The sequence below is a fragment of the Brassica rapa genome, chromosome A07 (genome assembly GCF_000309985.2).
Source record: "Brassica rapa cultivar Chiifu-401-42 chromosome A07, CAAS_Brap_v3.01, whole genome shotgun sequence".
In the NCBI taxonomy this organism is placed as follows: domain Eukaryota; kingdom Viridiplantae; phylum Streptophyta; class Magnoliopsida; order Brassicales; family Brassicaceae; genus Brassica; species Brassica rapa.
Window position 1 is genome coordinate 26,494,419 of NC_024801.2, and position 22,606 is coordinate 26,517,024.

Below are 22,606 nucleotides of genomic sequence, written 5' to 3' on the forward strand. Positions count from 1 at the left end.
TCTATTTTAGGAAAGTTTTCATTTTGGTGAATAATAGTGTGGATTTGGGTTTTGATTTAGAAATTAGGATAATAAGAATTGTTTGTTGATAGATGGAGAATTCTCTTAGATTTTTTGATGAATAGTTGTATTTTAAAAATATAATTTTTCAAAATTTCTATTTTAGGAAAGTTTTCATTTTGGTGAATAATAGTGTGGATTTGGGGTTTTGATTTAGAAATTAGGATACAGAATTGTTTTGTTGATAGATGGAGAATTCTTTTAGATTTTTTGATGAATAGTTGTATTTTTAAAATATAATTCTCAAAATTTCTATTTTAGGAAAGTTTTCATTTTGGTGAATAATAGTGTGGATTTGGGTTTTTGATTTAGAATTTAGGATAACAAGAATTTTTTGTTGATAGATGGAGAATTCTTTTAGATTTTTTGATGAATAGTTGTATTTTAAAAAATATAATTCTCAAAATTTCTATTTAGGAAAGTTTTCATTTTGGTGAATATAGTGTGGATTTGGGGTTTTGATTTAGAAATTAGGATAACAAGAATTGTTTGTTGATAGATGGAGAATTCTTTTAGATTTTTTGATGAATAGTTGTATTTTAAAAAATATTCTCAAAATTTCTATTTTAGGAAAGTTTTCATTTTGGTGAATAATAGTGTGGATTTGGGGTTTTTGATTTAGAAATTAGGATAACAAGATTGTTTGTTGATAGATGGAGAATTCTTTAGATTTTTTGATGAATAGTTGTATTTTTTAAATATAATTCTCAAAATTTCTATTTTAGGAAAGTTTTCATTTTGGTGAATAATAGTGTGGATTTGGGGTTTTGATTTAGAAATTAGGATAACAAGAATTGTTTGTTGATAGATGGAGTATTCTTTTGATTTTTTTGATGAATAGTTGTATTTTAAAAAATATAATTCTCAAAATTTCTATTTTAGGAAAGTTTTCATTTTGGTGAATAATAGTGTGGATTTGGGGTTTTGATTTAGATACTAGGATAACAAGAATTGTTTGTTGATAGGTGGAGTAGTCTTTTAGATTTTTTGATTAATAGTTGTATTTTAAAAAATAATTTTCAAATTTCTATTTTAGGAAAGTTTTCATTTTGGTGAATAATAGTGTGCATTTGGGGTTTTGATTTAGAAATTAGGATAACAAGAATTGTTTGTTGATAGATGGAGAATTCTTTTAGATTTTTTGATGAATAGTTGTATTTTTAAAAATATAATTCTCAAAATTTCTATTTTAGGAAAGTTTTCATTTTGGTGAATAATAGTGTGGATTTGGGGTTTTGATTTAGAAATTAGGATAACAAGAATTGTTTGTTGATAGATGGAGATTTTTTTTAGATTTTTTGATGAATATTTGTATTTTTTAAATATAATTCTCAAAATTTCTATTTTAGGAAAGTTTTCATTTTGGTGAATAATAGTGTGGATTTGGGGTTTTGATTTAGAATTTAGGATAACAAGAATTGTTTGTTGATAGATGGAGAATTCTTTTAGATTTTTTGATGAATAGTTGTATTTTAAAAAATATAATTCTCAAAATTTATATTTTTGGATAGTTTTCATTTTGGTGAATAATAGTGTGGATTTGGGGTTTTGATTTAGAAATTAGGATAACAAGAATTGTTTGTTGATAGATGGAGAATTCTTTTAGATTTTTTGATGAATAGTTGTATTTTAAAAAATATAATTCTCAAAATTTCTATTTTAGGAAAGTTTTCATTTTGGTGAATAATAGTGTGGATTTGAGGTTTTTATTTAGAATTTAGGATAACTAGAATTTTTTGTTGATAGATGGAGTATTCTTTTAGATTTTTTGATGAATAGTTGTATTTTAAAAAATATAATTCTCAAAATTTCTATTTTAGGAAAGTTTTCATTTTGGTGAATAATAGTGTGCATTTGGGGTTTTGATTTAGAAATTAGGATAACAAGAATTGTTTGTTGATAGATGGAGAATTCTTTTAGATTTTTTGATGAATAGTTGTATTTTAAAATATAATTCTCAAAATTTCTATTTTAGGAAAGTTTTCATTTTGGTGAATAATAGTGTGGATTTGGGGTTTTGATTTAGAAATTAGGATAACAAGAATTGTTTGTTGATAGGTGGAGTAGTCTTTTAGATTTTTTGATTAATAGTTGTATTTTAAAAAATATAATTCTTAAAATTTCTATTTTAGGAAAGTTTTCATTTTGGTGAATAATAGTGTGGATTTGGGGTTTTGATTTAGAAATTAGGATAACAAGAATTGTTTGTTGATAGATGGAGAATTCTTTTAGATTTTTTGATGAATAGTTGTATTTTAAAAAATATAATTCTTAAAATTTCTATTTTAGGAAAGTTTTCATTTTGGTGAATAATAGTGTGGATTTGGGGTTTTGATTTAGAAATTAGGATAACAAGAATTGTTTGTTGATAGATGGAGAATTCTTTTAGATTTTTTGATGAATATTTGTATTTTTTAAATGTAATTCTCAAAATTTCTATTTTAGGAAAGTTTTCATTTTGGTGAATAATAGTGTGGATTTGGGGTTTGGATTTAGAATTTAGGATAACAAGAATTGTTTGTTGATAGATGGAGAATTCTTTTAGATTTTTTGATGAATAGTTGTATTTTAAGAAATATAATTCTCAAAATTTATATTTTAGGATAGTTTTCATTTTGGTGAATAATAGTGTGGATTTGGGGTTTTGATTTAGAAATTAGGATAACAAGAATTGTTTGTTGATAGATGGAGAATTCTTTTAGATTTTTTGATGAATAGTTGTATTTAAAAAAATATAATACTCAAAATTTTTATTTTAGGAAAGTTTTCATTTTGGTGAATAATAGTGTGGATTTGAGGTTTTGATTTAGAAATTAGGATAACAAGAATTGTTTGTTGATAGATGGAGAATTCTTTTAGATTTTTTGATGAATAGTTGTATTTTAAAAAATATAATACTCAAAATTTCTATTTTAGGAAAGTTTTCATTTTGGTGAATAATAGTGTGGATTTGAGGTTTTTATTTAGCATTTAGGATAACTAGAATTTTTTGTTGATAGATGGAGTATTCTTTTAGATTTTTTGATGAATAATTGTATTTTAAAATATATAATTCTCAAAATTTCTATTTTAGGAAAGTTTTCATTTTGGTGAATAATAGTGTGGATTTGGGGTTTTGATTTAGAAATTAGGATAATAAGAATTGTTTGTTGATAGATGGAGAATTCTTTTAGATTTTTTGATGAATAGTTGTATTTTTAAAAATATAATTTTCAAAATTTCTATTTTAGGAAAGTTTTCATTTTGGTGAATAATAGTGTGCATTTGGGGTTTTGATTTAGAAATTAGGATAACAAGAATTGTTTGTTGATAGATGGAGAATTCTTTTAGATTTTTTGATGAATAGTTGTATTTTTAAAAATATAATTCTCAAAATTTCTATTTTAGGAAAGTTTTCATTTTGGTGAATAATAGTGTGGATTTGGGGTTTTTATTTAGAATTTAGGATAACAAGAATTTTTTGTTGATAGATGGAGTATTCTTTTAGATTTTTTGATGAATAGTTGTATTTTAAAAAATATAATTCTTAAAATTTCTATTTTAGGAAAATTTTCATTTTGGTGAATAATAGTATGGATTTGGGGTTTTGATTTAGAAATTAGGATAACAAGAATTGTTTGTTGATAGATGGAGAATTCTTTTAGATTTTTTGATGAATAGTTGTATTTTAAAAAAACTAATTCTTAAAATTTCTATTTTAGGAAAGTTTTCATTTTGGTGAATAATAGTGTGTATTTTGGGTTTTGATTTAGAAATTAGGATAACAAGAATTGTTTGTTGATAGATGGAGAATTCTTTTAGATTTTTTGATGAATATTTGTATTTTTTAAATATAATTCTCAAAATTTCTATTTTAGGAAAGTTTTCATTTTGGTGAATAATAGTGTGGATTTGGGGTTTTGATTTAGAATTTAGGATAACAAGAATTGTTTGTTGATAGATGGAGAATTCTTTTAGATTTTTTGATGAATAGTTGTATTTTAAAAAATATAATTCTCAAAATTTATATTTTAGGAAAGTTTTCATTTTGGTGAATAATAGTGTGAATTTGGGGATTTGATATAGAATTTAGGATAACAAGAATTATTTGTTGATAGATGGAGAATTCTTTTAGATTTTTTGATGAATAGTTGTATTTCTTAAATATAATTCTCAAAATTTCTATTTTAGAAAAGTTTTCATTTTGGTGAATAATAGTGTGGATTTGGGGTTTTGTTTTAGAAATTAGGATAACAAGAATTGTTTGTTGATAGATGGAGTATTCTTTTAGATTTTTTGATGAATAGTTGTATTTTAAAAATATAATTCTTAAATTTCTATTTTAGGAAAGTTTTCATTTTGGTGAATATAGTGTGTGATTTGGGGTTTTGATTTAGAAATTAGGATAACAAGAATTGTTTGTTGATAGATGGAGAATTCTTTTAGATTTTTTGATGAATAGTTGTATTTTAAAAATATAATTCTTAAAATTTCTATTTTAGGAAAGTTTTCATTTTGGTGAATAATAGTGTTATTTGGGGTTTTGATTTAGAAATTAGGATAACAAGTATTGTTTGTTGATAGATGGAGAATTCTTTTAGATTTTTTTGATGAATATTTGTATTTTTTAAATATAATTCTCAAAATTTCTATTTTAGGAAAGTTTTCATTTTGGTGAATAATAGTGTGGATTTGGGGTTTTGATTTAGAATTTAGGATAACAAGAATTGTTTGTTGATAGATGGAGAATTCTTTTAGATTTTTTGATGAATAGTTGTATTTTAAAAAATATAATTCTCAAAATTTCTATTTTAGGAAAGTTTTCATTTTGGTGAATAATAGTGTGCATTTGGGGTTTTGATTTAGAAATTAGGATAACAAGAATTGTTTGTTGATAGATGGAGTATTCTTTTAGATTTTTTGATGAATAGTTGTATTTTTAAAAATATAATTTTCAAAATTTCTATTTTAGGAAAGTTTTCATTTTGGTGAATAATAGTGTGCATTTGGGGTCTTGATTTAGAAATTAGGATAACAAGAATTGTTTGTTGATAGATGGAGAATTCTTTTAGATTTTTTGATGAATAGTTGTATTTTAAAAAATATAATTCTCAAAATTTCTATTTTAGGAAAGTTTTCATTTTGGTGAATAATAGTGTGGATTTGAGGTTTTTATTTAGAATTTAAGATAAATAGAATTTTTGTTGATAGATGGAGTATTCTTTTAGATTTTTTGATGAATAGTTGTATTTTAAAAAATATAATTCTCAAAATTTGTATTTTAGGAAAGTTTTCATTTTGGTGAATAATAGTGTGGATTTGGGGTTTTGATTTATAAATTAGGACAACCGGAGAGAGTACAATAATTATATCTGAGATAATTGTCTTTGTTGTTTTAATTTTGACAAATCCTAACTATTATGAAATTCTTGAATTATTATTACATTCTTTAATCTTTAATTACGAATCTGATTATTTAAAACAAGTGAACACCGAAGATAAAGCGCTAACGAATATGATTGGTTGAAAATCACAAAGACATCATCTGACGTGGCACTTTCTCTGTCTCCAGAGATTCCACATAGTGTGCGAGGGGGAAGAAACAACAACACACGAAGACATCTCCAAAGAGTTTTACCTTTTCATCGCTTCGATCTTCTTCCAATGGCTGTCAACGCTCCTATATCGTCTCACCCGCGAATACAGTTTCTCTCCAATCCCGTTCTCCCTCGCTTTCAACGGTCATACTCCCCCGTAAAAGCACCAGCATCAGCCTTCTCCGTCGTCGCAATGGCTCCTCAGAAGAAGGTAACTTTAAAAACTAATCTCTTCATTTTCATTACATGCCTTAGTGAACAGTTTAGTAGTCACCACAGATTCTCAAATTCTTCAAAGGAGTAAACTTTGATGGATATATTTATATATTAGGTGAACAAATATGATGCCAAGTGGAAGAAACAATGGTACGGAGCGGGACTATTCTTCGAAGGAAGCGAAGAAGTAAACGTCGACGTTTTCAAGAAGCTTGAGAAGCGAAAAGTGCTCAGCAACGTCGAGAAATCTGGCTTGCTCTCAAAGGCAGAGGACTTGGGACTCACGTTGTCATCACTCGAGAAGCTTGGTGTCTTCTCCAAAGCGGAGGAGCTCGGTCTTCTAAGTCTCCTTGAAACTTTAGCAAGTACATCCCCTGCTGTCTTAGCCTCGGCTGCACTCCCGGCCCTGACGGCTGCTATTGTAGCTATAGTGCTGATTCCTGATGACTCAACTACTCTGGTGGTTGCTCAATCGGTTTTGGCTGGTGCTCTTGCTCTTGGTGCTGTTGTTTTGTTGGTTGGTTCTGTTGTTTTGGATGGACTTCAAGAAGCTGATTGATTCTTTCCATATGTAAACTAAACATAAATAAACCTTTTCTCCAATTGATTTATGTTAGTTTGGTGAAATCATAACCGTAAGTTTGAATGATTCTATAACATTCCGGTTTGTGATATATCGTAGGGTAAATGCTAAAAAAAAAAGATTTCGCTATATATGTCATTAAAGTGCACTCATTTTTTCGATCACACATCTAAAAAAACTTTATAGTTAAGTATGTTTCGACGGCTTGCACAAAATGGAGTCCACGAGGCTGAGTAAACGTATGAGGTCCATTAGCCGTGGGTGTCTTATAAATTCATGGTAGACTATGTCATAAGCAAGTCAGAAAGAAGCTTTATAACAATTAAACAAACATTACATACAAATACATTCATTCTCCAGTGAAGAACAAGTCTAACTAAGCCCATAAATTACAAATTTTCAACTTCCCAAACCAAAAGAATCACTAGAAGCAAAGTGAAGTAATACAAAATTACATACGAAAAAGCTCAGAAAAAACCTTCTTGAACAGAGGAAAACAAAGCCATTAGATTGCTTATGTTTTGGTGGATAAGCAAGTGTAAAGATCAAACAGCAACAGATTGACCAGTGAGTGCATCATGGAGATGCAATGACCCATCTTTCATCAAGTTTATACTTAAGCTCTTGAATCTCTCTCTTGAGTATTGTCTTGATGCCTTTCTCCAGTCAGTTCCAGCTTTCATCATCACCACAAACTCATCATAGTTTATACGCCCATCCTGCAAAACCAAACATTTATTATTTAATATTTTTCTATAAGAAGAGTCTTTTAAGGGCCAAAGAGCTCATGTGACCTTGTCAGTGTCAACTTCACGCATTATGTCAATTAGGACGCTGTTGTCTGGTTCACCCAACTCATCAGTTAAAGCTCTACGTAGCTCATCTGATTCAATGTAACCACTTCCATCTTTGTCAAAGAACATAAAAGCTTGTCTGAAATGTTCATCATTCTCCATCTTCTGCAAGTGTATTATCACTGCTACAAACTCTCCATAGTCCAAGCATCCATTTCCATTAACATCCGCCTGCATCAAAGAAAATTCATGAATGTGTTAGTACCAGAGAAGACGACCATTGTTGAATCTTTTGATCAAGACAAAAGAGTTTACCACTTCCATCAACATTTTGATCTCTGGTTCACCTAGTTGTGAACCGACTTTCTTTAGTCCAGCTCTGAGTTCTGGATACGTAATTTTACCGTCGTTGTCATCATCCATCAGTGTAAACATGTCTCTTATAACCTCAATTTCTTGAATAGACAAGTGCTCAGCTATCACCTGGAAGCATCACATAGAATAAGTGACGAAACCAAACAAAAATATAAACTCAAAAGAATGAGAGGAACACTTACACGTAGAGCTTTCTTTTTCAATCTATTCATCATGGAGAATTGCTTCAACCTCGACCTAACGATATCCCCTAAAGGAACATTTGGAGCTTTCTTTGCGTTCTGTATCCAAGGGTGATCTACAAAAAGAGGTAACAACAAAGACCGTCAAGTAGAGCAGAGATAACATGAAAAGATCACAAGATCCATCCTTCATTTACCAAGAACTTGCTGAGCAGTCAAACGCTTAGTTGGGTCAGGGTTCAGCATCTGCTTCACAAGGCTCTTTGCGCTCTCAGATATCTGCGACCAAGGATCTCTCTTAAAATCAAGAACTCCCCTCAAGATTGCAAGAGCCACACCTTGTTCAGTCTCTGCATTCAAAACCTTGAATCACTAAGTTACCCTTCATCAGTACAGATCTACATATTCAGGGTCGGATCTAAGATTTTAGCGGTTATAAACATTTTATTAAAAACTTTGGTAAAATGTTTTTTTTTTCATAATTTAGAGGCTTATATCTATGTAAAATTCTTTTTTTAAAACTAAAACCAATATTTCATTCGGCTGTGCCCAAATACGGATCGTAGAGGAAGCATAACAGCTATTACCAGCCCAAAAAGGAGGAACACCACATAACAAGATGTAGAGGATAACTCCAGCACTCCACACATCAACCTCTGGTCCATAATCTCTCTTCAACACTTCTGGTGCCATGTAATATGGACTCCCCACAATCTCTGTAAACCTCTCTCCTGCAAAAAAAACAATCAAACTTTCATTACCTAGATTCAACCCTTTCTAGAACAATGTGATCTGAATCTCAAAAGTTTCTATTTTGGGAAAGTTACCAGGCTTGAAGAGCACGGATAAGCCAAAGTCAATAGCCTTAAGCGCAGAGTTCTCCTTCTTATTAGCAAACAAGAAGTTCTCAGGCTTCAAGTCCCTATGCATCACACCATTCATATGACACATCTTCACGACCTCCGCGATGGTCCTCGCCACGGTGGCCGCCGCGCGCTCCGTGTAATGCCCTCTAGCCACGATCCGGTCAAAAAGCTCGCCTCCTTCGCAAAGCTCCATCACAAGATGCACGTTCTCGTTGTCCTCGTAGGTCGCCTTGAGTTTCACCACGTTGGGGTGATCTGGTATGGTGGACATGATCGTGACCTCGCGGCGGACGTCCTCCACGTCGACGGCGGTCCGGAGCTTTCTCTTGGAGATCGACTTGCAAGCCAGCGCTTCGCGTGTCTCGCGGTCCGTGCAGAGGTAGGTGATGCCGAACTCTCCGCGGCCGAGCTCTCGTCCTAGGATGTACTTGTCGCTGATCTGAGTCCGGTGGCTCATGGGGACGTCGGGGAGGACGCGTATGGGACCGTGGGATCTCAGACCGTCGGGATCGTGGTAGGCGTTTGGTTTGCGGACATGTCGTTTCTTGGTTTGGTTCTTGGTTTGTTTTGAGTCTGCTTCAGGGTCAAAGTTGACGCAGGCGATGCAGTTACCCATGTCTGAGTTTCGAACTCAGTAAACCGAAGTTGGTTAGTTTCTGGAGATTTGACGGCAACGGCTGTGTTTTCCGGCGAACGGTGAGTTTGTAGTCTCTGGAGAGAAGATGAAGAAAGGTTCGTCGACCTTTTGTGTAAATTTCAGTTTGGTGATGATATTTGATATTTAAAAAGTATTTATATAGTTTAAATATTAAGGGAAAAAAGCAACTTGATTTGTATCTGCAAATACAAAAAAAATGCAAAGAAACTGTATTAAAATAGATTTTTTCTATATGAATTATAAAATAATTTTTCAGTGATTCTTTTTTTTTTTGTCAACCATTTTTTAGTGATTCAAAAGGTTAGTTATACTTACAACAGCTTTTATTACTCTTTCGTGTATTTAAAAGATGAGTAGGAAAAATACTAGCCGTCGATTTGTTGAGGTGGAGAGATGAGATGAAGTCAGGTGGAGTTGTTGACCATGGAAGTGGATATGGTGACATTGTCAAAAAAGTGTGACGTTGGTTTCATTTGAGTTGTTGGTATTAACCAAAATCATTGTCTGTTTGAAATCAGTAGAATTGATTAATGTAATTAAACTTGTGAGAATTGTTTTGTCGTCTTGTCCCTCTAATTACTTTACCTAAGTTACTAGCTTTGGATTTTACAGAAACATTATAGTTTTTTTGGGTACCATATATATTTTATACACTTTCCGTATGAAAACAATCTCAGTTGTCAGAACATTGAAATTTTAATTTTTTTTTTGAAATAGGTATATACTTTTGTGAATGGTTGATTTGAAGGTTTCTGCAAAAAGATACGGTGGTGAAGATAATTTCAAAACCTATCAGATATGTAATCAGGATAGGAGAGATTAGGTGTAGACTTTGTCAATATAAGGATCAATCAATCGTACTTTAATTGTGACATAAGAAAAAAAAAATGAAGAGTAAATATGAATGTTACAAAAAAAAAAAAAAAAAGAAGAGTAAATATGAAGATTCCACTGATCAAAGTCAACAAAAATGTAAACAAATGGTAACGTCTTTTTTTTCCTCTACTCGTAAATAATTCAATTCACATATCAAACAAATGTGTCGCCATGTCGTCTCCTTATTCGTTTGCTTACAACAATTTAGGTTTACATTCCAAAAATAAATACAACCTAACATATGCTATTTTGCGCAAACAACATTATCATCTATGATAATTATGTGCAATATATATTTATCAAATTTATACTTTAATAGGTGAAAAAGAAGATTACTTTCGTTGACAAAAAAAAAATAGGTGAAAAAGAAGGTCTTAAATTTATTTCCCGGTTGTAATTCCAACCGACAGTTATTGCAATTGGCAAAAAGAGTGAAAAAGTAGAAAGTCACGCAACGGGTCTCCTTTGTAAGGTTTAGGAAAATAAGATGTAGAAGCCCCAACACATTATGTTCTCATACTCCAACTTTAGTATCTAATTTACACTCATTAGCTTTCATAATATATATATATATACACATATATAGACTAATATTGTGGTATTAATTTAGTTATACAAATCCATGAAAATGAATAAATTATGAGTGGGGTGATGCCAATGAATTTGATTGTTAGATTTTTTTTTTAAAAGGAAATGATGGACCATGTTTTATCTTGTGCAACTTTTAAGCTGGCAAATTATTAAAAATATTTGAAAAAGGGACTTTGGTTTGATGAGAGGAAAAACATGAGATTGTGTATGAAATGATGGGCTCAACTCAAATGCTTGAGATTGCATGTGTATGTGGCGTTGTCATGCCAACTATTCAATTTATTGTAGCCCCATCACTTTTTTGCATAGCACTCCCTTATCTATAACCTTAAACCATATATTTAGAATATGAATGAATTGAATCCCAAGTGAGTGTGTTTCAACCTGAGAAGGCTGTAATTATTTATTGTCTGCGTACGGTGTGGTTGTTTACCATCCGTAGAATTTGATCGATGATCTCTTGATTTTAGTCCTTTTTTTTCTTTTTACCATTTTAAACGTTTTAAACTTCAACGTAATAAAATAATTAAAGTTTTTAATGATCAAAAGTATCTAAACCAAAACCTAGTTAATCCACATTAAAATAGTACTAACAATCAAGTTTTACCCCCTAATTTTTGATGAGACTTAAAACAATATCGTATCTTTGTTTAGCCAAGCAACATTAACTTAGGCTTGTCATAAACGAGTTTACACTCAAGTCTAAGCTTACATTTATTAGTCTGGCTTGGTTGGAAACAACAACTAAAGTTTGTCTAAGTTTATCGAGTAGTCTAGTTCTGATATATTTTGTTTCTCTAAAGCACAAGAAGACAGCAAAATAAATGTGAGTATACACGGATCAAATGATATGTTTTCTTTTGAACCGCAATGAGTCAATGACTAACTTTTGCACTGCCTATGTTACAGAATTTCAAACTATGGCAACTATTCTTGATAGTATAAATCATTATATCTTAGTATATAATCTCCATCAGATCATTTTAATCACTTTGAAAAAAAATAATATAATTTTACGTTGGAGATGTTATAAAATCATATAAAGCAGTTCGATCATTTTGAAGGGAAAAAATAAAATTTTACATTGGAAATGTTTATAAACCAGGAAGAAAATTATACTCTTCGCTGGGTTCACAAAAAGATAAAAAGGGCTAGAAGGCAACAATTACAAAAGGCCCATTAGCATATACAGAGACATCTGAAGAGGGCAAAACCCAAACGTTGCGCAAAGGGGAACCAAAGCAAAGACGAAGAAGTTATTAAACCCTGCCGTTTTATAGTTTTCTAATTATTACAAATCAACCACTAACTTTAAAAAATAACAAATTCCCACTACATGCACACTACTCCAAGTCTCCAAAGTTGACAACGAAAATCGATTTATATTACAAAGATGCTATTTTTAATAATGACTGCTTAGCTTGAACATGGATTAACATAAATTAAAACACTTAAAAAATTGTTATGGTATAGTTCAGATAAGATCTTGAATGGCCTAGCTATCCTAGGAAAGCATGGATCTTGATGTCACATACACTTAATAATAAATATACAGAGGCATATGCTTAGGTAGGTTAAACGAAAACTGAATAAAAATCAATAAAAATATAAAGAAAAAGAGACAATAAAAGCAAGAAGTCGTAAGCTTTGCAAAGTTGTAAAGCTTCTGACCAAATTTGCTTGGAGAGCAAAGCAAGCTCGAAGCTTCCTACATTTGACGGCCAGCCAAAACAAGCTTGAAGAAGGAAGTCAAGCTACACGCCATTTTTAAAGGTGACTTCGTTGTTGTTATTGTTTCCGGTTTATGAGAGTTAGTTCTAGCTACTTGTTTGATTACTGTAGTTGATCAATTTGTTAAGGTTTGAATGTGTTGGAAACTCTTAACAATGCACAATGGTTTTGAGAAGCTGATACTTTCTGGGTGGTTTCTGGAGAAAAGCTGAAATTAAAAATGAAAGGCTCAATTTTGTTTCTTTGAAATTATTATACAAGACAAAAGGGTGACTTCGAATAAGAGTAATGTACATTACATAGTTTCATGTAACTGTTAAGGGACATAGATGCATACATGTAACTTATGGCATGGTTACACGACCAAGCGTTGAACCTAGTTACTGTATTGGGAGAGAACTCAAGTAGTGTATTAGGTTGCCAATATAGTCTAATGGAACACACTCTCTTTTGTTCTTAATTGTTTTTTTTTAATGTTTGAATCTTATGAGACATTTCTGAGCCTGTGGTTCATTTTGTTTTCTTTGACAGACAATGATTCGTGCAAAGCAGATCAGTAATCTTTCAAGTTCAGCAAGATCCTTCTTTCTTGGTGGAACAAGATCTAGTGCAGCTGATGGAAACTCTTGCACATCATCCGCAGAGGATGAAAGCTCCGTCTTGAGACGCCACCGAACTAGGCCTGAAGCTGTACACACTGGGAACAGAGTTTTCACCCGACCATCTCCTCTTCATCTCCATGTTTCTCCTCCTGTTTTGCCTGTGAAACCGGATCCTGCTAATCGTAAGATCCCACTACCCGATGGAACTGAAGTCTCTATGGTCGATCATACTCTTCCTATTACTAGTGTCAAAGCCAGTGGAAGAGAGCATCTCGGTGAAGTCTACACTACCTCTGCTTCCAAAGATTCATCAGAGAGAGCTCCAGTAAACGCCTCTCCAGGGACTAAGCAAGCTTCAAATGATGTGTCTCATGATTTAACCAAAACTACCGCCTCTGGAAAGAGGAAGTGTGGCTATGACCCCTCAGGGGAAATGATGAGAGTGACACCAGCACCTAGACACGTCATAGAAAACGTTTCTAGCATATTGCGGAGATTCAAATGGGGCCCAGCTGCTGAAGAGGCTCTTCACAACTCCGGTTTCAAGATGGACGCATACCAAGCTAACCAAGTCCTTAAGCAGATAGATAACTACGCAAACGCTCTTGGCTTCTTCTACTGGCTGAAAACACAACCTGGTTTTAAACATGATGAACACACTTACACCACTATGGTCGGTAACCTCGGCCGTGCAAAACAGTTCGGCGAGATAAACAACCTTCTCAACGAGATGGTTAGAGACGGTTGTCAGCCAAACACCGTCACATACAACCGACTTATCCACAGCTACGGCCGTGCAAATTACCTCAAAGAAGCTATGAATGTTTTCACTCAAATGCAAGAGGCTGGATGTGAGCCTGACCGTGTAACGTACTGTACACTCATAGACATCCATGCTAAAGCTGGCTTTCTAGACATCGCCATGGACATGTACCAGAGAATGCAATCAGCAGGGCTCTCTCCTGATACTTTTACTTACAGTGTGATAATAAACTGTCTTGGCAAATCTGGTCATTTAGCTTCTGCACATAGGCTCTTTTGTGAGATGGTTGGTCAAGGCTGTACGCCTAGTTTGGTGACGTTCAACATCATGATAGCTTTGCACGCCAAGGCGAGGAACTATCAGAGCGCGTTGAAGCTTTACCGAGAGATGAAAGCTGCAGGGTTTCGACCTGATAAAGTGACTTACAGTATAGTCATGGAGGTGCTTGGACACTGTGGGTTTCTTGAGGAGGCAGAGGGTGTATTCACTGAGATGGAACGTGAGAGCTGGGTTCCTGATGAACATGTTTACGGTCTTCTTGTGGACTTGTGGGGGAAAGCTGGGAACGTGGAGAAAGCGTGGCGGTGGTATCAAGCAATGCTTCACGCTGGTGTGAGACCTAATGTTCCCACTTGTAATTCTCTTCTCAGTACTTTGCTTAGAGGTCACAGGCTCTCTGAAGCTTATAATCTATTACAAAGCATGGTGGCGTTTGGTTTGCAGTCTTCTCTGCAGACATACACATTGCTGTTGAGTTGCTGCACAGAAGCTCGTTCAAACTTTGACTTGGGCTTCTGTGGGCAGCTAATGGCGGTCTCAGGCCATCCTGCACACACCTTTCTCCTCAAAATGCCGCCTGCAGGTTCAGATAATGGCCAAAAGGTGCGAGACCATGTCAGCAGCTTTCTTGATTACATGCACAGCGAGGACAGAGAGAGCAAGAGGGGGCTCATTGACGCAGTAGTGGAATTTCTCCACAAGTCAGGACTTAAAGAAGAGGCTGGCTCGGTCTGGGAAGTGGCTGCAGTCAAGAATGTGTATTCAGATGCATTGAGGGAGAAAAGCTGCAGCTACTGGCTTATAAATCTCCATGTGATGTCGGAAGGAACTGCAGTGACCGCGCTGTCTAGGACGCTTGCGTGGTTTCGTAAGCAGATGTTGGTTTCAGGAGAGTGTCCTTCACGGATTGATATAGTAACTGGTTGGGGAAGACGGAGTAGAGTCACAGGCAGTTCAATGGTGAGACAAGCAGTTGAGGAGCTGCTCAACGTCTTCAACTTCCCGTTTTTCACTGAGAATGGTAACTCAGGATGTTTTGTTGGATGTGGAGAGCCTCTCAAGAATTGGTTAAGTGAATCATATGTTGAGAGGATGCATCTGCTTTAGTTTTTAGATTAGTAGTTTTGTTATTATTCTTTGGCTGAATCTCAGTCACTTGGTTTTGTATGACATAATAAGTTTTAAGGTTTAAGCCTTAAAGGTTAGTGATGATGACTGGAGTTTTATCTCCAGCTCAAGATTTTTGTTGTCAAACATTATCTCCTCTTGCGATGGGGAGTATATAAATCAATCTTTCAGGGTTATAACCACCCAAATTTTATTGACATTTGTTTTATTTTTGTACAACATCAAATGTTACAAAACTGTTTCCTTACCACAGCCAAGTGAATTGGAGGAAGGTCTAAAGAAGCCTTGAATTGTAGGAGCCACAAGATGAGCATTTGTGGTATAGCCAATGGTAAGGAGCCTCTCCTTTTCTTCCACAGTCATTACACAGTATCACCTGCACCAAACCATATTTTCATTCCCCTATGTAAACAATATGGAGACAGAGAGAGATCTATTACCTGAGTTTTGTTGGTGTATTCATCAGGCATCTTTTCTTCTGCAAGTAATGCGTCTAACATACTAAAGTATACCTGTGTGAAACATGTCCTTTGTTTAGTGATTGAAAAGTGTTCATTGCTTCAATAAAGACTCAAAACACTTTGGCTTCAGAAGAAAATCAGAACTATATGTGGTCTAGGAACACAATATTCTGTCTGAAAATGATGAAACTGACCTGCATATCTCCTAGAGACTTGCTGCAGACAGGGCATGTGTAATGTGAGCAAGTGTAATCCTACCACCAGAATAAAGAAAAAAAAGCTTAGCAACTTATTTTAGGTTTTCATATTACTCACAAATATAAACAGAGTTGAGTACCTTAAAGCATTTAGAGTGCATCAAGTGACCGCATGGAAGAGCCTTCACCGGGGAGCTGGAGGTGAAGATGTACTCATGGCAAATCGGACAGTTATCTTCTAAGCATTTTTCTCTGCAAACATGCTCTTTTAAGGAACGTGCCATACAAGCATTGCATTTCATGCAATGGAAGTAGTCAATGCCCAATCCTTTCCCGACCCGGCAGAGATTACAGTAGGGACAATGATAAATTTTCCTGTTAAGAAACATTGGCTTGTTAGTCTAAGAGACACACTTGAAGCATCAAAGTAGAGGAATAGTTTACCTTTCATCGTCAAATAATTTGCATATCTTGCAGAAGTATTTTCCCATTGACGACTTGCACAAAGTATTTGAGCAGTTTGCACCAATTGGTTGAATCAGGAGGCATTTCATGCACATCATCTTTTTTATCTGTTTCCTGCATAAGAAATCAAGAGAATCAGAAAAACATTTGAGTGTCAAACAATATTTTGTTGAAGTTCTTCATATGAAAGTAGAAGATGTTACACTACCTATCCACCGAGTGATCAGTCTCTTCATCATGGCATCTTATACAAGTGAAGAGCTGGTCACAGCAAGGTGCAAGAAGCTTGCAGTTCCTCTTGTAGTGCTTGCAACCAAAGACCAAACTGTGAGGATCTCGATAAGATGGATGCTGACCTTGAATTGTCCCTAAACTGCTTGAGAGAATGGCTGGTTCTTGATTATATATCCTCTGTGAAATAATCCAACGGCTGAAAAAGTACATTACATAATATTAGTTTTGGCAATAAGAATGAAAAAAATAATAATAAATGAGAGGTGATAAGGCTTACCTCATTAACAAGTTCTGCTTGAGATATGATTTCTTCTGAGGATCTAGGGAAGAGTCACATGATATTTTTCTAATCATAGCAGCCATTTCTTCTTGACTCATTGTTAACAAGTGTTCATATTTCTTGGATTGAGCCTTCTGAGACATTGTAAAAGTTTGAGCAGGATTGATATGGCAATTGCAGTCAGTTTGTTCCTTGTCCTCCTTTTTGTCAGCTCCTCTGCATATCTTTTTAGTATCTGGAAGTTGCTGATGTTCACCTTCTTTGTTATTAGGAGCAGTCTTTCCAAGTGGCTTATCCACTTCCATGTCTGTCTCTGAAATTTTGCTGCCAATGGTCCCTCTATCCCCATCAGAAGCTCCTTCAAATAGATACTTCCAAACAGTCTCCAGTGGATCTGAATCCCCAAATGGATCATTGTTTGCTTCTCCTGCTTCCTCTTGTACAATATGACCGTTGTACCATTCTGTTAGCCACTCCACAAACATTGTTTTCCTTGTTGCTTGTCGCCACAAAGACATTACAACATGTTGCTCATCAGATTTCAAAGAATCCATCAACCAAGGAATCATATCCTGCAATATCTCCCCGCTTATTCTCCCAAGCATGCATCCTATGATCTTCTCCTGTTCTTCAATAGCAAAACAGTCCCTGAACAGACCCCAGAGCTCAGTTTCTTCGTGTTGGAAATGCTCTGACAGTATCTTGTGCATGGATTTGCATATCTCCTGGAGACTCAGACACAACCGCCCATACTTCATCTTTCTGTGGTGGTCGGCTGCACTTGAGACAAACATGTTCAGTTCTAACATCTCATTCAAAATGAATGATACTTTATCAAAGTGTTTGATCTCTAGCTCATGATCAATACTAAAAGAGTGGCTAATATTCTGCAGCTTTCCCTTTGCCTCCAGTGCTGGAAAAGCAATCTCATCCTCTGCATCAAAGTGTATCTGATACAGAAACTTTATAAGATGGAATCTCTGTTGAAACTCCCCAAGGAACCGAAAGTCGGTTGCTAATCTAGCTGATCCACTAACAAGGTAGTCCAAATCCGCTTTCATTGCCTTGTGGAAGAAGAAAAGAAGATCAATTGGTTTAACATCCATCATGAATGGCTCATCAACATTCTGCTCACCAAAAAACTCTGGAAGATGGAGAGGAGGAGGAGGTTTAAGCTTTCCAGAGAATAGCATTTGCTGGTTCATCCTACTAGAGTAAGGTGTCTGGTACAAGTCTCCAGCATCTGGCATGAGGAAGCATGTTGAAGACTTGTTTATTTTCCCAGGACATATAAACAAATCAGCTTCAGTTTCTTTGCATAGTTGGAGCTGTGCTTGATGGGAGAAGGATCCTGATGCTTCTTCAGTGGGTTCCTTTTTGCAGAAACATCTTATTTTGAACATTACAGACAGCTGTTTCCAGAAACTCTCAACAGATGTTTTGCCTGAGTAGCCAAAGCGTAGCCATTGCAACAAGAGGCGTGGAAATGATTTTTGAGGAGAAGAATCTTCCAATGTTAAGAACTGAAGAATTGACTGAGACTCCTCTTCTGATAGATGAGCAGAGAACCAGAGAATGACACACTTTAGCAATCCAAGAGGTAAGACATGTATGCTTGTGTAAAGGAGCTGCCTCTGCATTTCATGGTTACAGTTCTTGCTGATGATTGGGAATACCTAGAGAAACAACAATGAATGGTGAATACGTTAGTTCTAGAAAAACTTCCATTAAGTTCTAAAAGTATCAAATACTCCTTTTGTACACTAAAAGTTGATATACTAAACTTTTCGCACATATTAAAAAAATTTAAACACATTCTTTCGTTTATTATTTTTTTGGTTTTAATAATAAATTTTCACCATTCATATTTTTATATTTAATTTTATATTTTAATTTTAAAAAACAAATGCAATAATTATACTATAGAAAATCAATTTTTCTAATACAAAAACAAAATCTAAAACATCAACCATTCAAATACGGAATAAGTAGTTGTTTACCTCTCTTCTCTGTATGGAAAATTGCTTTGTTACTTGAACTATAAGGGACTCAAGTTCCTCCTGAAGTTTCAGAATAAAACCATCTGTCCTCATCTTAGGATCAGCACTTTTGTATAGCAGTCTCTGAAAACTCTCAAGACAGCCATCTATGGTAAATTGATTGGCTGTTGAAGAGCATCCATCTGCTATTTCTTCCAACACCGGATGAAAGAACTTCTTAAATGCATTGCTGCAACCACAAAAAAAAAAATTCTAGACAAGTTTTAAGAGAGTAGGCACCTTACCAAAGAGAAAAACTAAGTTGTCTTACCTATAAGAAACAAGAACATCAGCAAGAAAGTTTAGCCGAGCCATGAGTACATCAAGGTCCAGAAGAAGGCTTGGGAAGCTCGCTTGGCACAATCCTTCTTGAATGTCTCTCAAATCTTTTTCAACTGCATTTTGAAAAATCTGAAGACCATGGATAGGGCTGTGTCCTACATTTGGGATAAAAACTGGCTTTTTACTCCACTGCCAAAGCCGTTGAAAACATCCACTCCGAGATAAGTTCTTGCTATCTTTAGACACATCTTCATACTCTACTTGTTTCAAGATCTTTGTAGAAGCCCCACAATCCATCAGCCAAGAGCTTATGACCTTGATCAGAAAGTCTTTTATCTTATCAGAAACTACCAAGATTAAATAGAAAACAAAAGGATATTCATACCTGTTGTGATGAGTCTTCAGTTGGGACCACATCTTTCATGCAGTTCACAACTTCAGTTCTCTCTTTGTGAGAGAGATAAGACATCATCCATGGCAAGAAGTCTTCCAACACCATCACTGGAACACTACAAATGAATTGCCACACAAGTGATGCTTGTTCTTGGAAAGTGAACTTCTCAATCAACAAAGGAAAGACCTGAGTGGATGAAGCATGGCAGGTTAAGACATACAGAAAATCTGAAGACAAATAATGTCTTTTTAACTGAAAAAAATGATATACCTGCCGCTCTTCTTTAAGCATATGCTGACAAACGGATGACTGAATGGTGCCTATGCATAGTATAACTTCACGAAGTACATCAGATACGTTCCCTAACTCATGTTCAAGAACATTTAGCCAATGGAAAATTGAGGTGAAGAGATCATCTGTGCCATCATGCTCTAGCGAATAGTTAGAAACAATGTTCTTCACACGTGAATCCAGCGCCAAAAAAATAACCTGCCAGTACAAAAATAATCATTTCAAACACTTTCTTCCAGAAACTGGTTAGCACCAATCTTAAACTATGACCAAGAATCTTAATTCAAGATCATTCTAGCTAACCACTACATGTACTAAATCTATTCCACGAAGATTATCAATACTACAACATCCAGCAAATCATTTGAAACAAGAAATGTAAGACGTAACACGCAAGTAATAGGGTTTCTAGAACTGTTATTGCATTTGTGTAACAACATAGAGAAGTAACGTGACATATAAGGCATGAGTTACCAAAACTATCTACAAAGAACAAAACTTTTATGGAAAGTTTCCTACTTTCAAAAGTTGGGACCACTATATGTAAAAGACGAATCTAACCTCATCTTCAGCTGCGCTATGATACTTGTAGACAAGTTTCAAGAACTCAAACTTCCGGCATAGCTCACCGGCGAGGTCGCCGCTAAATGAACCGGCTTCAGCGGCGTCTGTAGCTAAACGACGGAGCTCCACCAGCTGAGCACGGAAAGCCTTGTGGAAGTAAACGAAGAACAGAACCGGAGCATCCGCAAGCTTGGTGTTTTCGACGGTAGCCACCTCAGAAGCATTTTCCGGCGGGAGATGATGAAGATGACCTCCGTCTGCCATTTACAGGCAGCGATGAAGGAGAAAACCAGGGAAGTGTTGGAGAAAAGGGAAAGAAAGGAAACGACTTGACGAATAAAGAAGGTTTTGTAAGGCATTGATCACCATCATCTTCGTAGTCGTCACTCTCTGCTGAATCTACACAGCTTTATTTAATCAATTTGGGTTTAACGCTTAATTAATCATTTTAATCCCTTTGTTATATCAGAAGTGACAGAGACGTTGGAGCTGAAAACCAACAAGGCTTATACTTCTGGCGCGGGATTTTTTATTCGTCTCTTTTTATTTTTTACTAACTATTTTATTTTTGTTATGTTATAGAAAAAAAAACTACTGTAAAAACTCTACAAATAAACAATAATTTTAATTCAAAATATAACAAAAGTTTATAAGAGAAGCAAATAATAAATTTTTAAAATGATATATAAAGGCATAGTTCCACTAATATAGCCAAATAACAGGTTATTATATGTTTCTTGTCTTATAAAAATGTTTCTCAATTTTTAATAAATTTTAAAATTCAATAAAAATAGTTACATTTTAATGTTTAAGCAATTATATTCTGCAAATTGATTATTCGTTGAGCTATGTTCTATAGTAAATATATCAATTAAAATTATTATATAATTTTTAAAATAGTATATAAATTAATAAAATATCAGAATCTTAATTAGTCATTCATAAGTTAGTTATGAGAGAGAATTACTTCCCATTTGATTTCTTAGAATGCATGAGAAGTTAAAGAAAAACACGTAAATATTTTCCTTGTCCGGAGTATTTCAAAACAAGATTTACAATTATTTTTTTTTACAAGATTTACAATTGAGAAGGCAATAGTCAGTTTCTTTACAAAATGACATCCGAGTTTCAAGATTAATTATTAACACGAACGGAGATAATATATCATATCATTTAGTACGATTTATTCAACATTAATACTACTATTTCAGAAAAGAATCAATAAACTTTTTTTGTCAACTGTTCAAAAGCAGTTTATTTATCCGACATCGTTGATTATGATATTTACAGTATGCAGTGGGCCAAAACACATTAATTAGATCTTTAACTTAATGCGTGATCAGACATATAGAGAGATCAATAATAAAAATAATAGTATGATTTCATAGTATCAGATTTGTTAATGATTTGATGATGTCTTGTTTATGAAAATTTTCGTGATTTGCGGAGGATTAAGCTGAGTCAGCCTCGTGATATTAAAACGATTGGTCAATTTTCACATACGTTATGAAAAAATGGCATGCTTGTGGCCGGCCGTACAGTTGTCTCCATTCCCGAGACCAGTCTACGCTGACTCCGTTAGTTTATTCCGTTGTAAAACATCCCGTTCCGTCTTGTCTTCTCCACGAGCCGTATTGTGCCTGTCGTGTGCTCTTCCTGTGACTCCACGCGACAGTTTCCACGTAATTGGGCTTACAGAATCGTAGTATACTACGCCTTGTATATATGATGGGCCTTTCCCAATATTTTCGGCCCATTAATAATATTGGGAAAAGCCTATTAATAACAGGGTTCAGTGATAAGTGCTGTTATAGTTGGCGTTTGTTATGGTTTACAGACTTACAGATGGGAACCATCTTCAACACCAGATCTGTGGCTAGTCCCCATTGGTTTCTATAACTTACTTCTAAGAGCATGATTAATGAAGGTCTCTTATAATAGAATTCTTAGCGTAATATAAGATACGATTTTTAGCTTTTAACTAAAAAACTAAGAGATTGTATATTACGCTAAGAATCCCTTCATAAGAAATCCGCATTAATCATGTTCTATGATTGATCGGTTATATCTATGACAAGATTGCTTCTATGGAGGGGAACACATGTTTGGCTCACTGCTT

General features: G+C 34.4%; 4 protein-coding genes across 6 annotated transcripts; 2 read left to right on the forward strand and 2 right to left on the reverse strand.

Annotated features, from left to right (window-relative positions):
- The first annotated feature begins 5,575 nt into the window (after positions 1–5,575).
- On the forward strand, positions 5,576–6,524 carry LOC103831934. The gene is made up of 2 exons (XM_009107882.3): positions 5,576–5,847; positions 5,968–6,524. The coding sequence occupies exons 1-2, from the start codon at positions 5,704–5,706 to the stop codon at positions 6,409–6,411; spliced, it is 588 nt and encodes a 195-aa protein (XP_009106130.1). The 5' UTR covers positions 5,576–5,703; the 3' UTR covers positions 6,412–6,524.
- A 203-nt stretch (positions 6,525–6,727) lies between these two features.
- On the reverse strand, positions 6,728–9,508 carry LOC103831935 (calcium-dependent protein kinase 30). Its single transcript, XM_009107884.3, has 7 exons — positions 8,614–9,508; positions 8,374–8,517; positions 7,984–8,136; positions 7,787–7,902; positions 7,545–7,712; positions 7,230–7,460; positions 6,728–7,154 (listed from the first exon to the last, which is right to left on the reverse strand). The coding sequence occupies exons 1-7, from the start codon at positions 9,266–9,268 to the stop codon at positions 6,981–6,983; spliced, it is 1,641 nt and encodes a 546-aa protein (XP_009106132.1). The 5' UTR covers positions 9,269–9,508; the 3' UTR covers positions 6,728–6,980.
- A 293-nt stretch (positions 9,509–9,801) lies between these two features.
- LOC103831936 (pentatricopeptide repeat-containing protein At1g74750) lies at positions 9,802–15,462 on the forward strand. Of its 2 annotated transcripts, none has more exons than XM_009107885.3 (2): positions 9,802–12,550; positions 13,040–15,462. In XM_009107885.3, the coding sequence occupies exon 2, from the start codon at positions 13,043–13,045 to the stop codon at positions 15,257–15,259; it is 2,217 nt and encodes a 738-aa protein (XP_009106133.1). In that variant the 5' UTR covers positions 9,802–12,550; positions 13,040–13,042; the 3' UTR covers positions 15,260–15,462. The 2 variants fall into 2 exon arrangements, with proteins under 2 accessions (XP_009106133.1, XP_033131376.1); XM_033275485.1 differs by having other exon boundaries at positions 9,802–10,216; positions 10,256–15,462.
- On the reverse strand, positions 15,435–22,109 carry LOC103831937 (zinc finger protein BRUTUS-like At1g74770). Of its 2 annotated transcripts, XM_009107886.3 has the most exons (12): positions 20,485–22,109; positions 19,903–20,121; positions 19,624–19,818; positions 19,228–19,553; positions 18,918–19,146; positions 16,915–18,593; positions 16,612–16,833; positions 16,383–16,517; positions 16,079–16,313; positions 15,936–15,995; positions 15,721–15,792; positions 15,435–15,656 (listed from the first exon to the last, which is right to left on the reverse strand). In XM_009107886.3, exons 1-12 carry the CDS (start codon positions 20,749–20,751, stop codon positions 15,555–15,557), a joined length of 3,741 nt encoding a protein of 1,246 aa, XP_009106134.1. In that variant the 5' UTR covers positions 20,752–22,109; the 3' UTR covers positions 15,435–15,554. The 2 variants fall into 2 exon arrangements, with proteins under 2 accessions (XP_009106134.1, XP_033131375.1); XM_033275484.1 differs by having other exon boundaries at positions 19,624–20,121.
- Between the last annotated feature and the right edge of the window lie 497 nt (positions 22,110–22,606).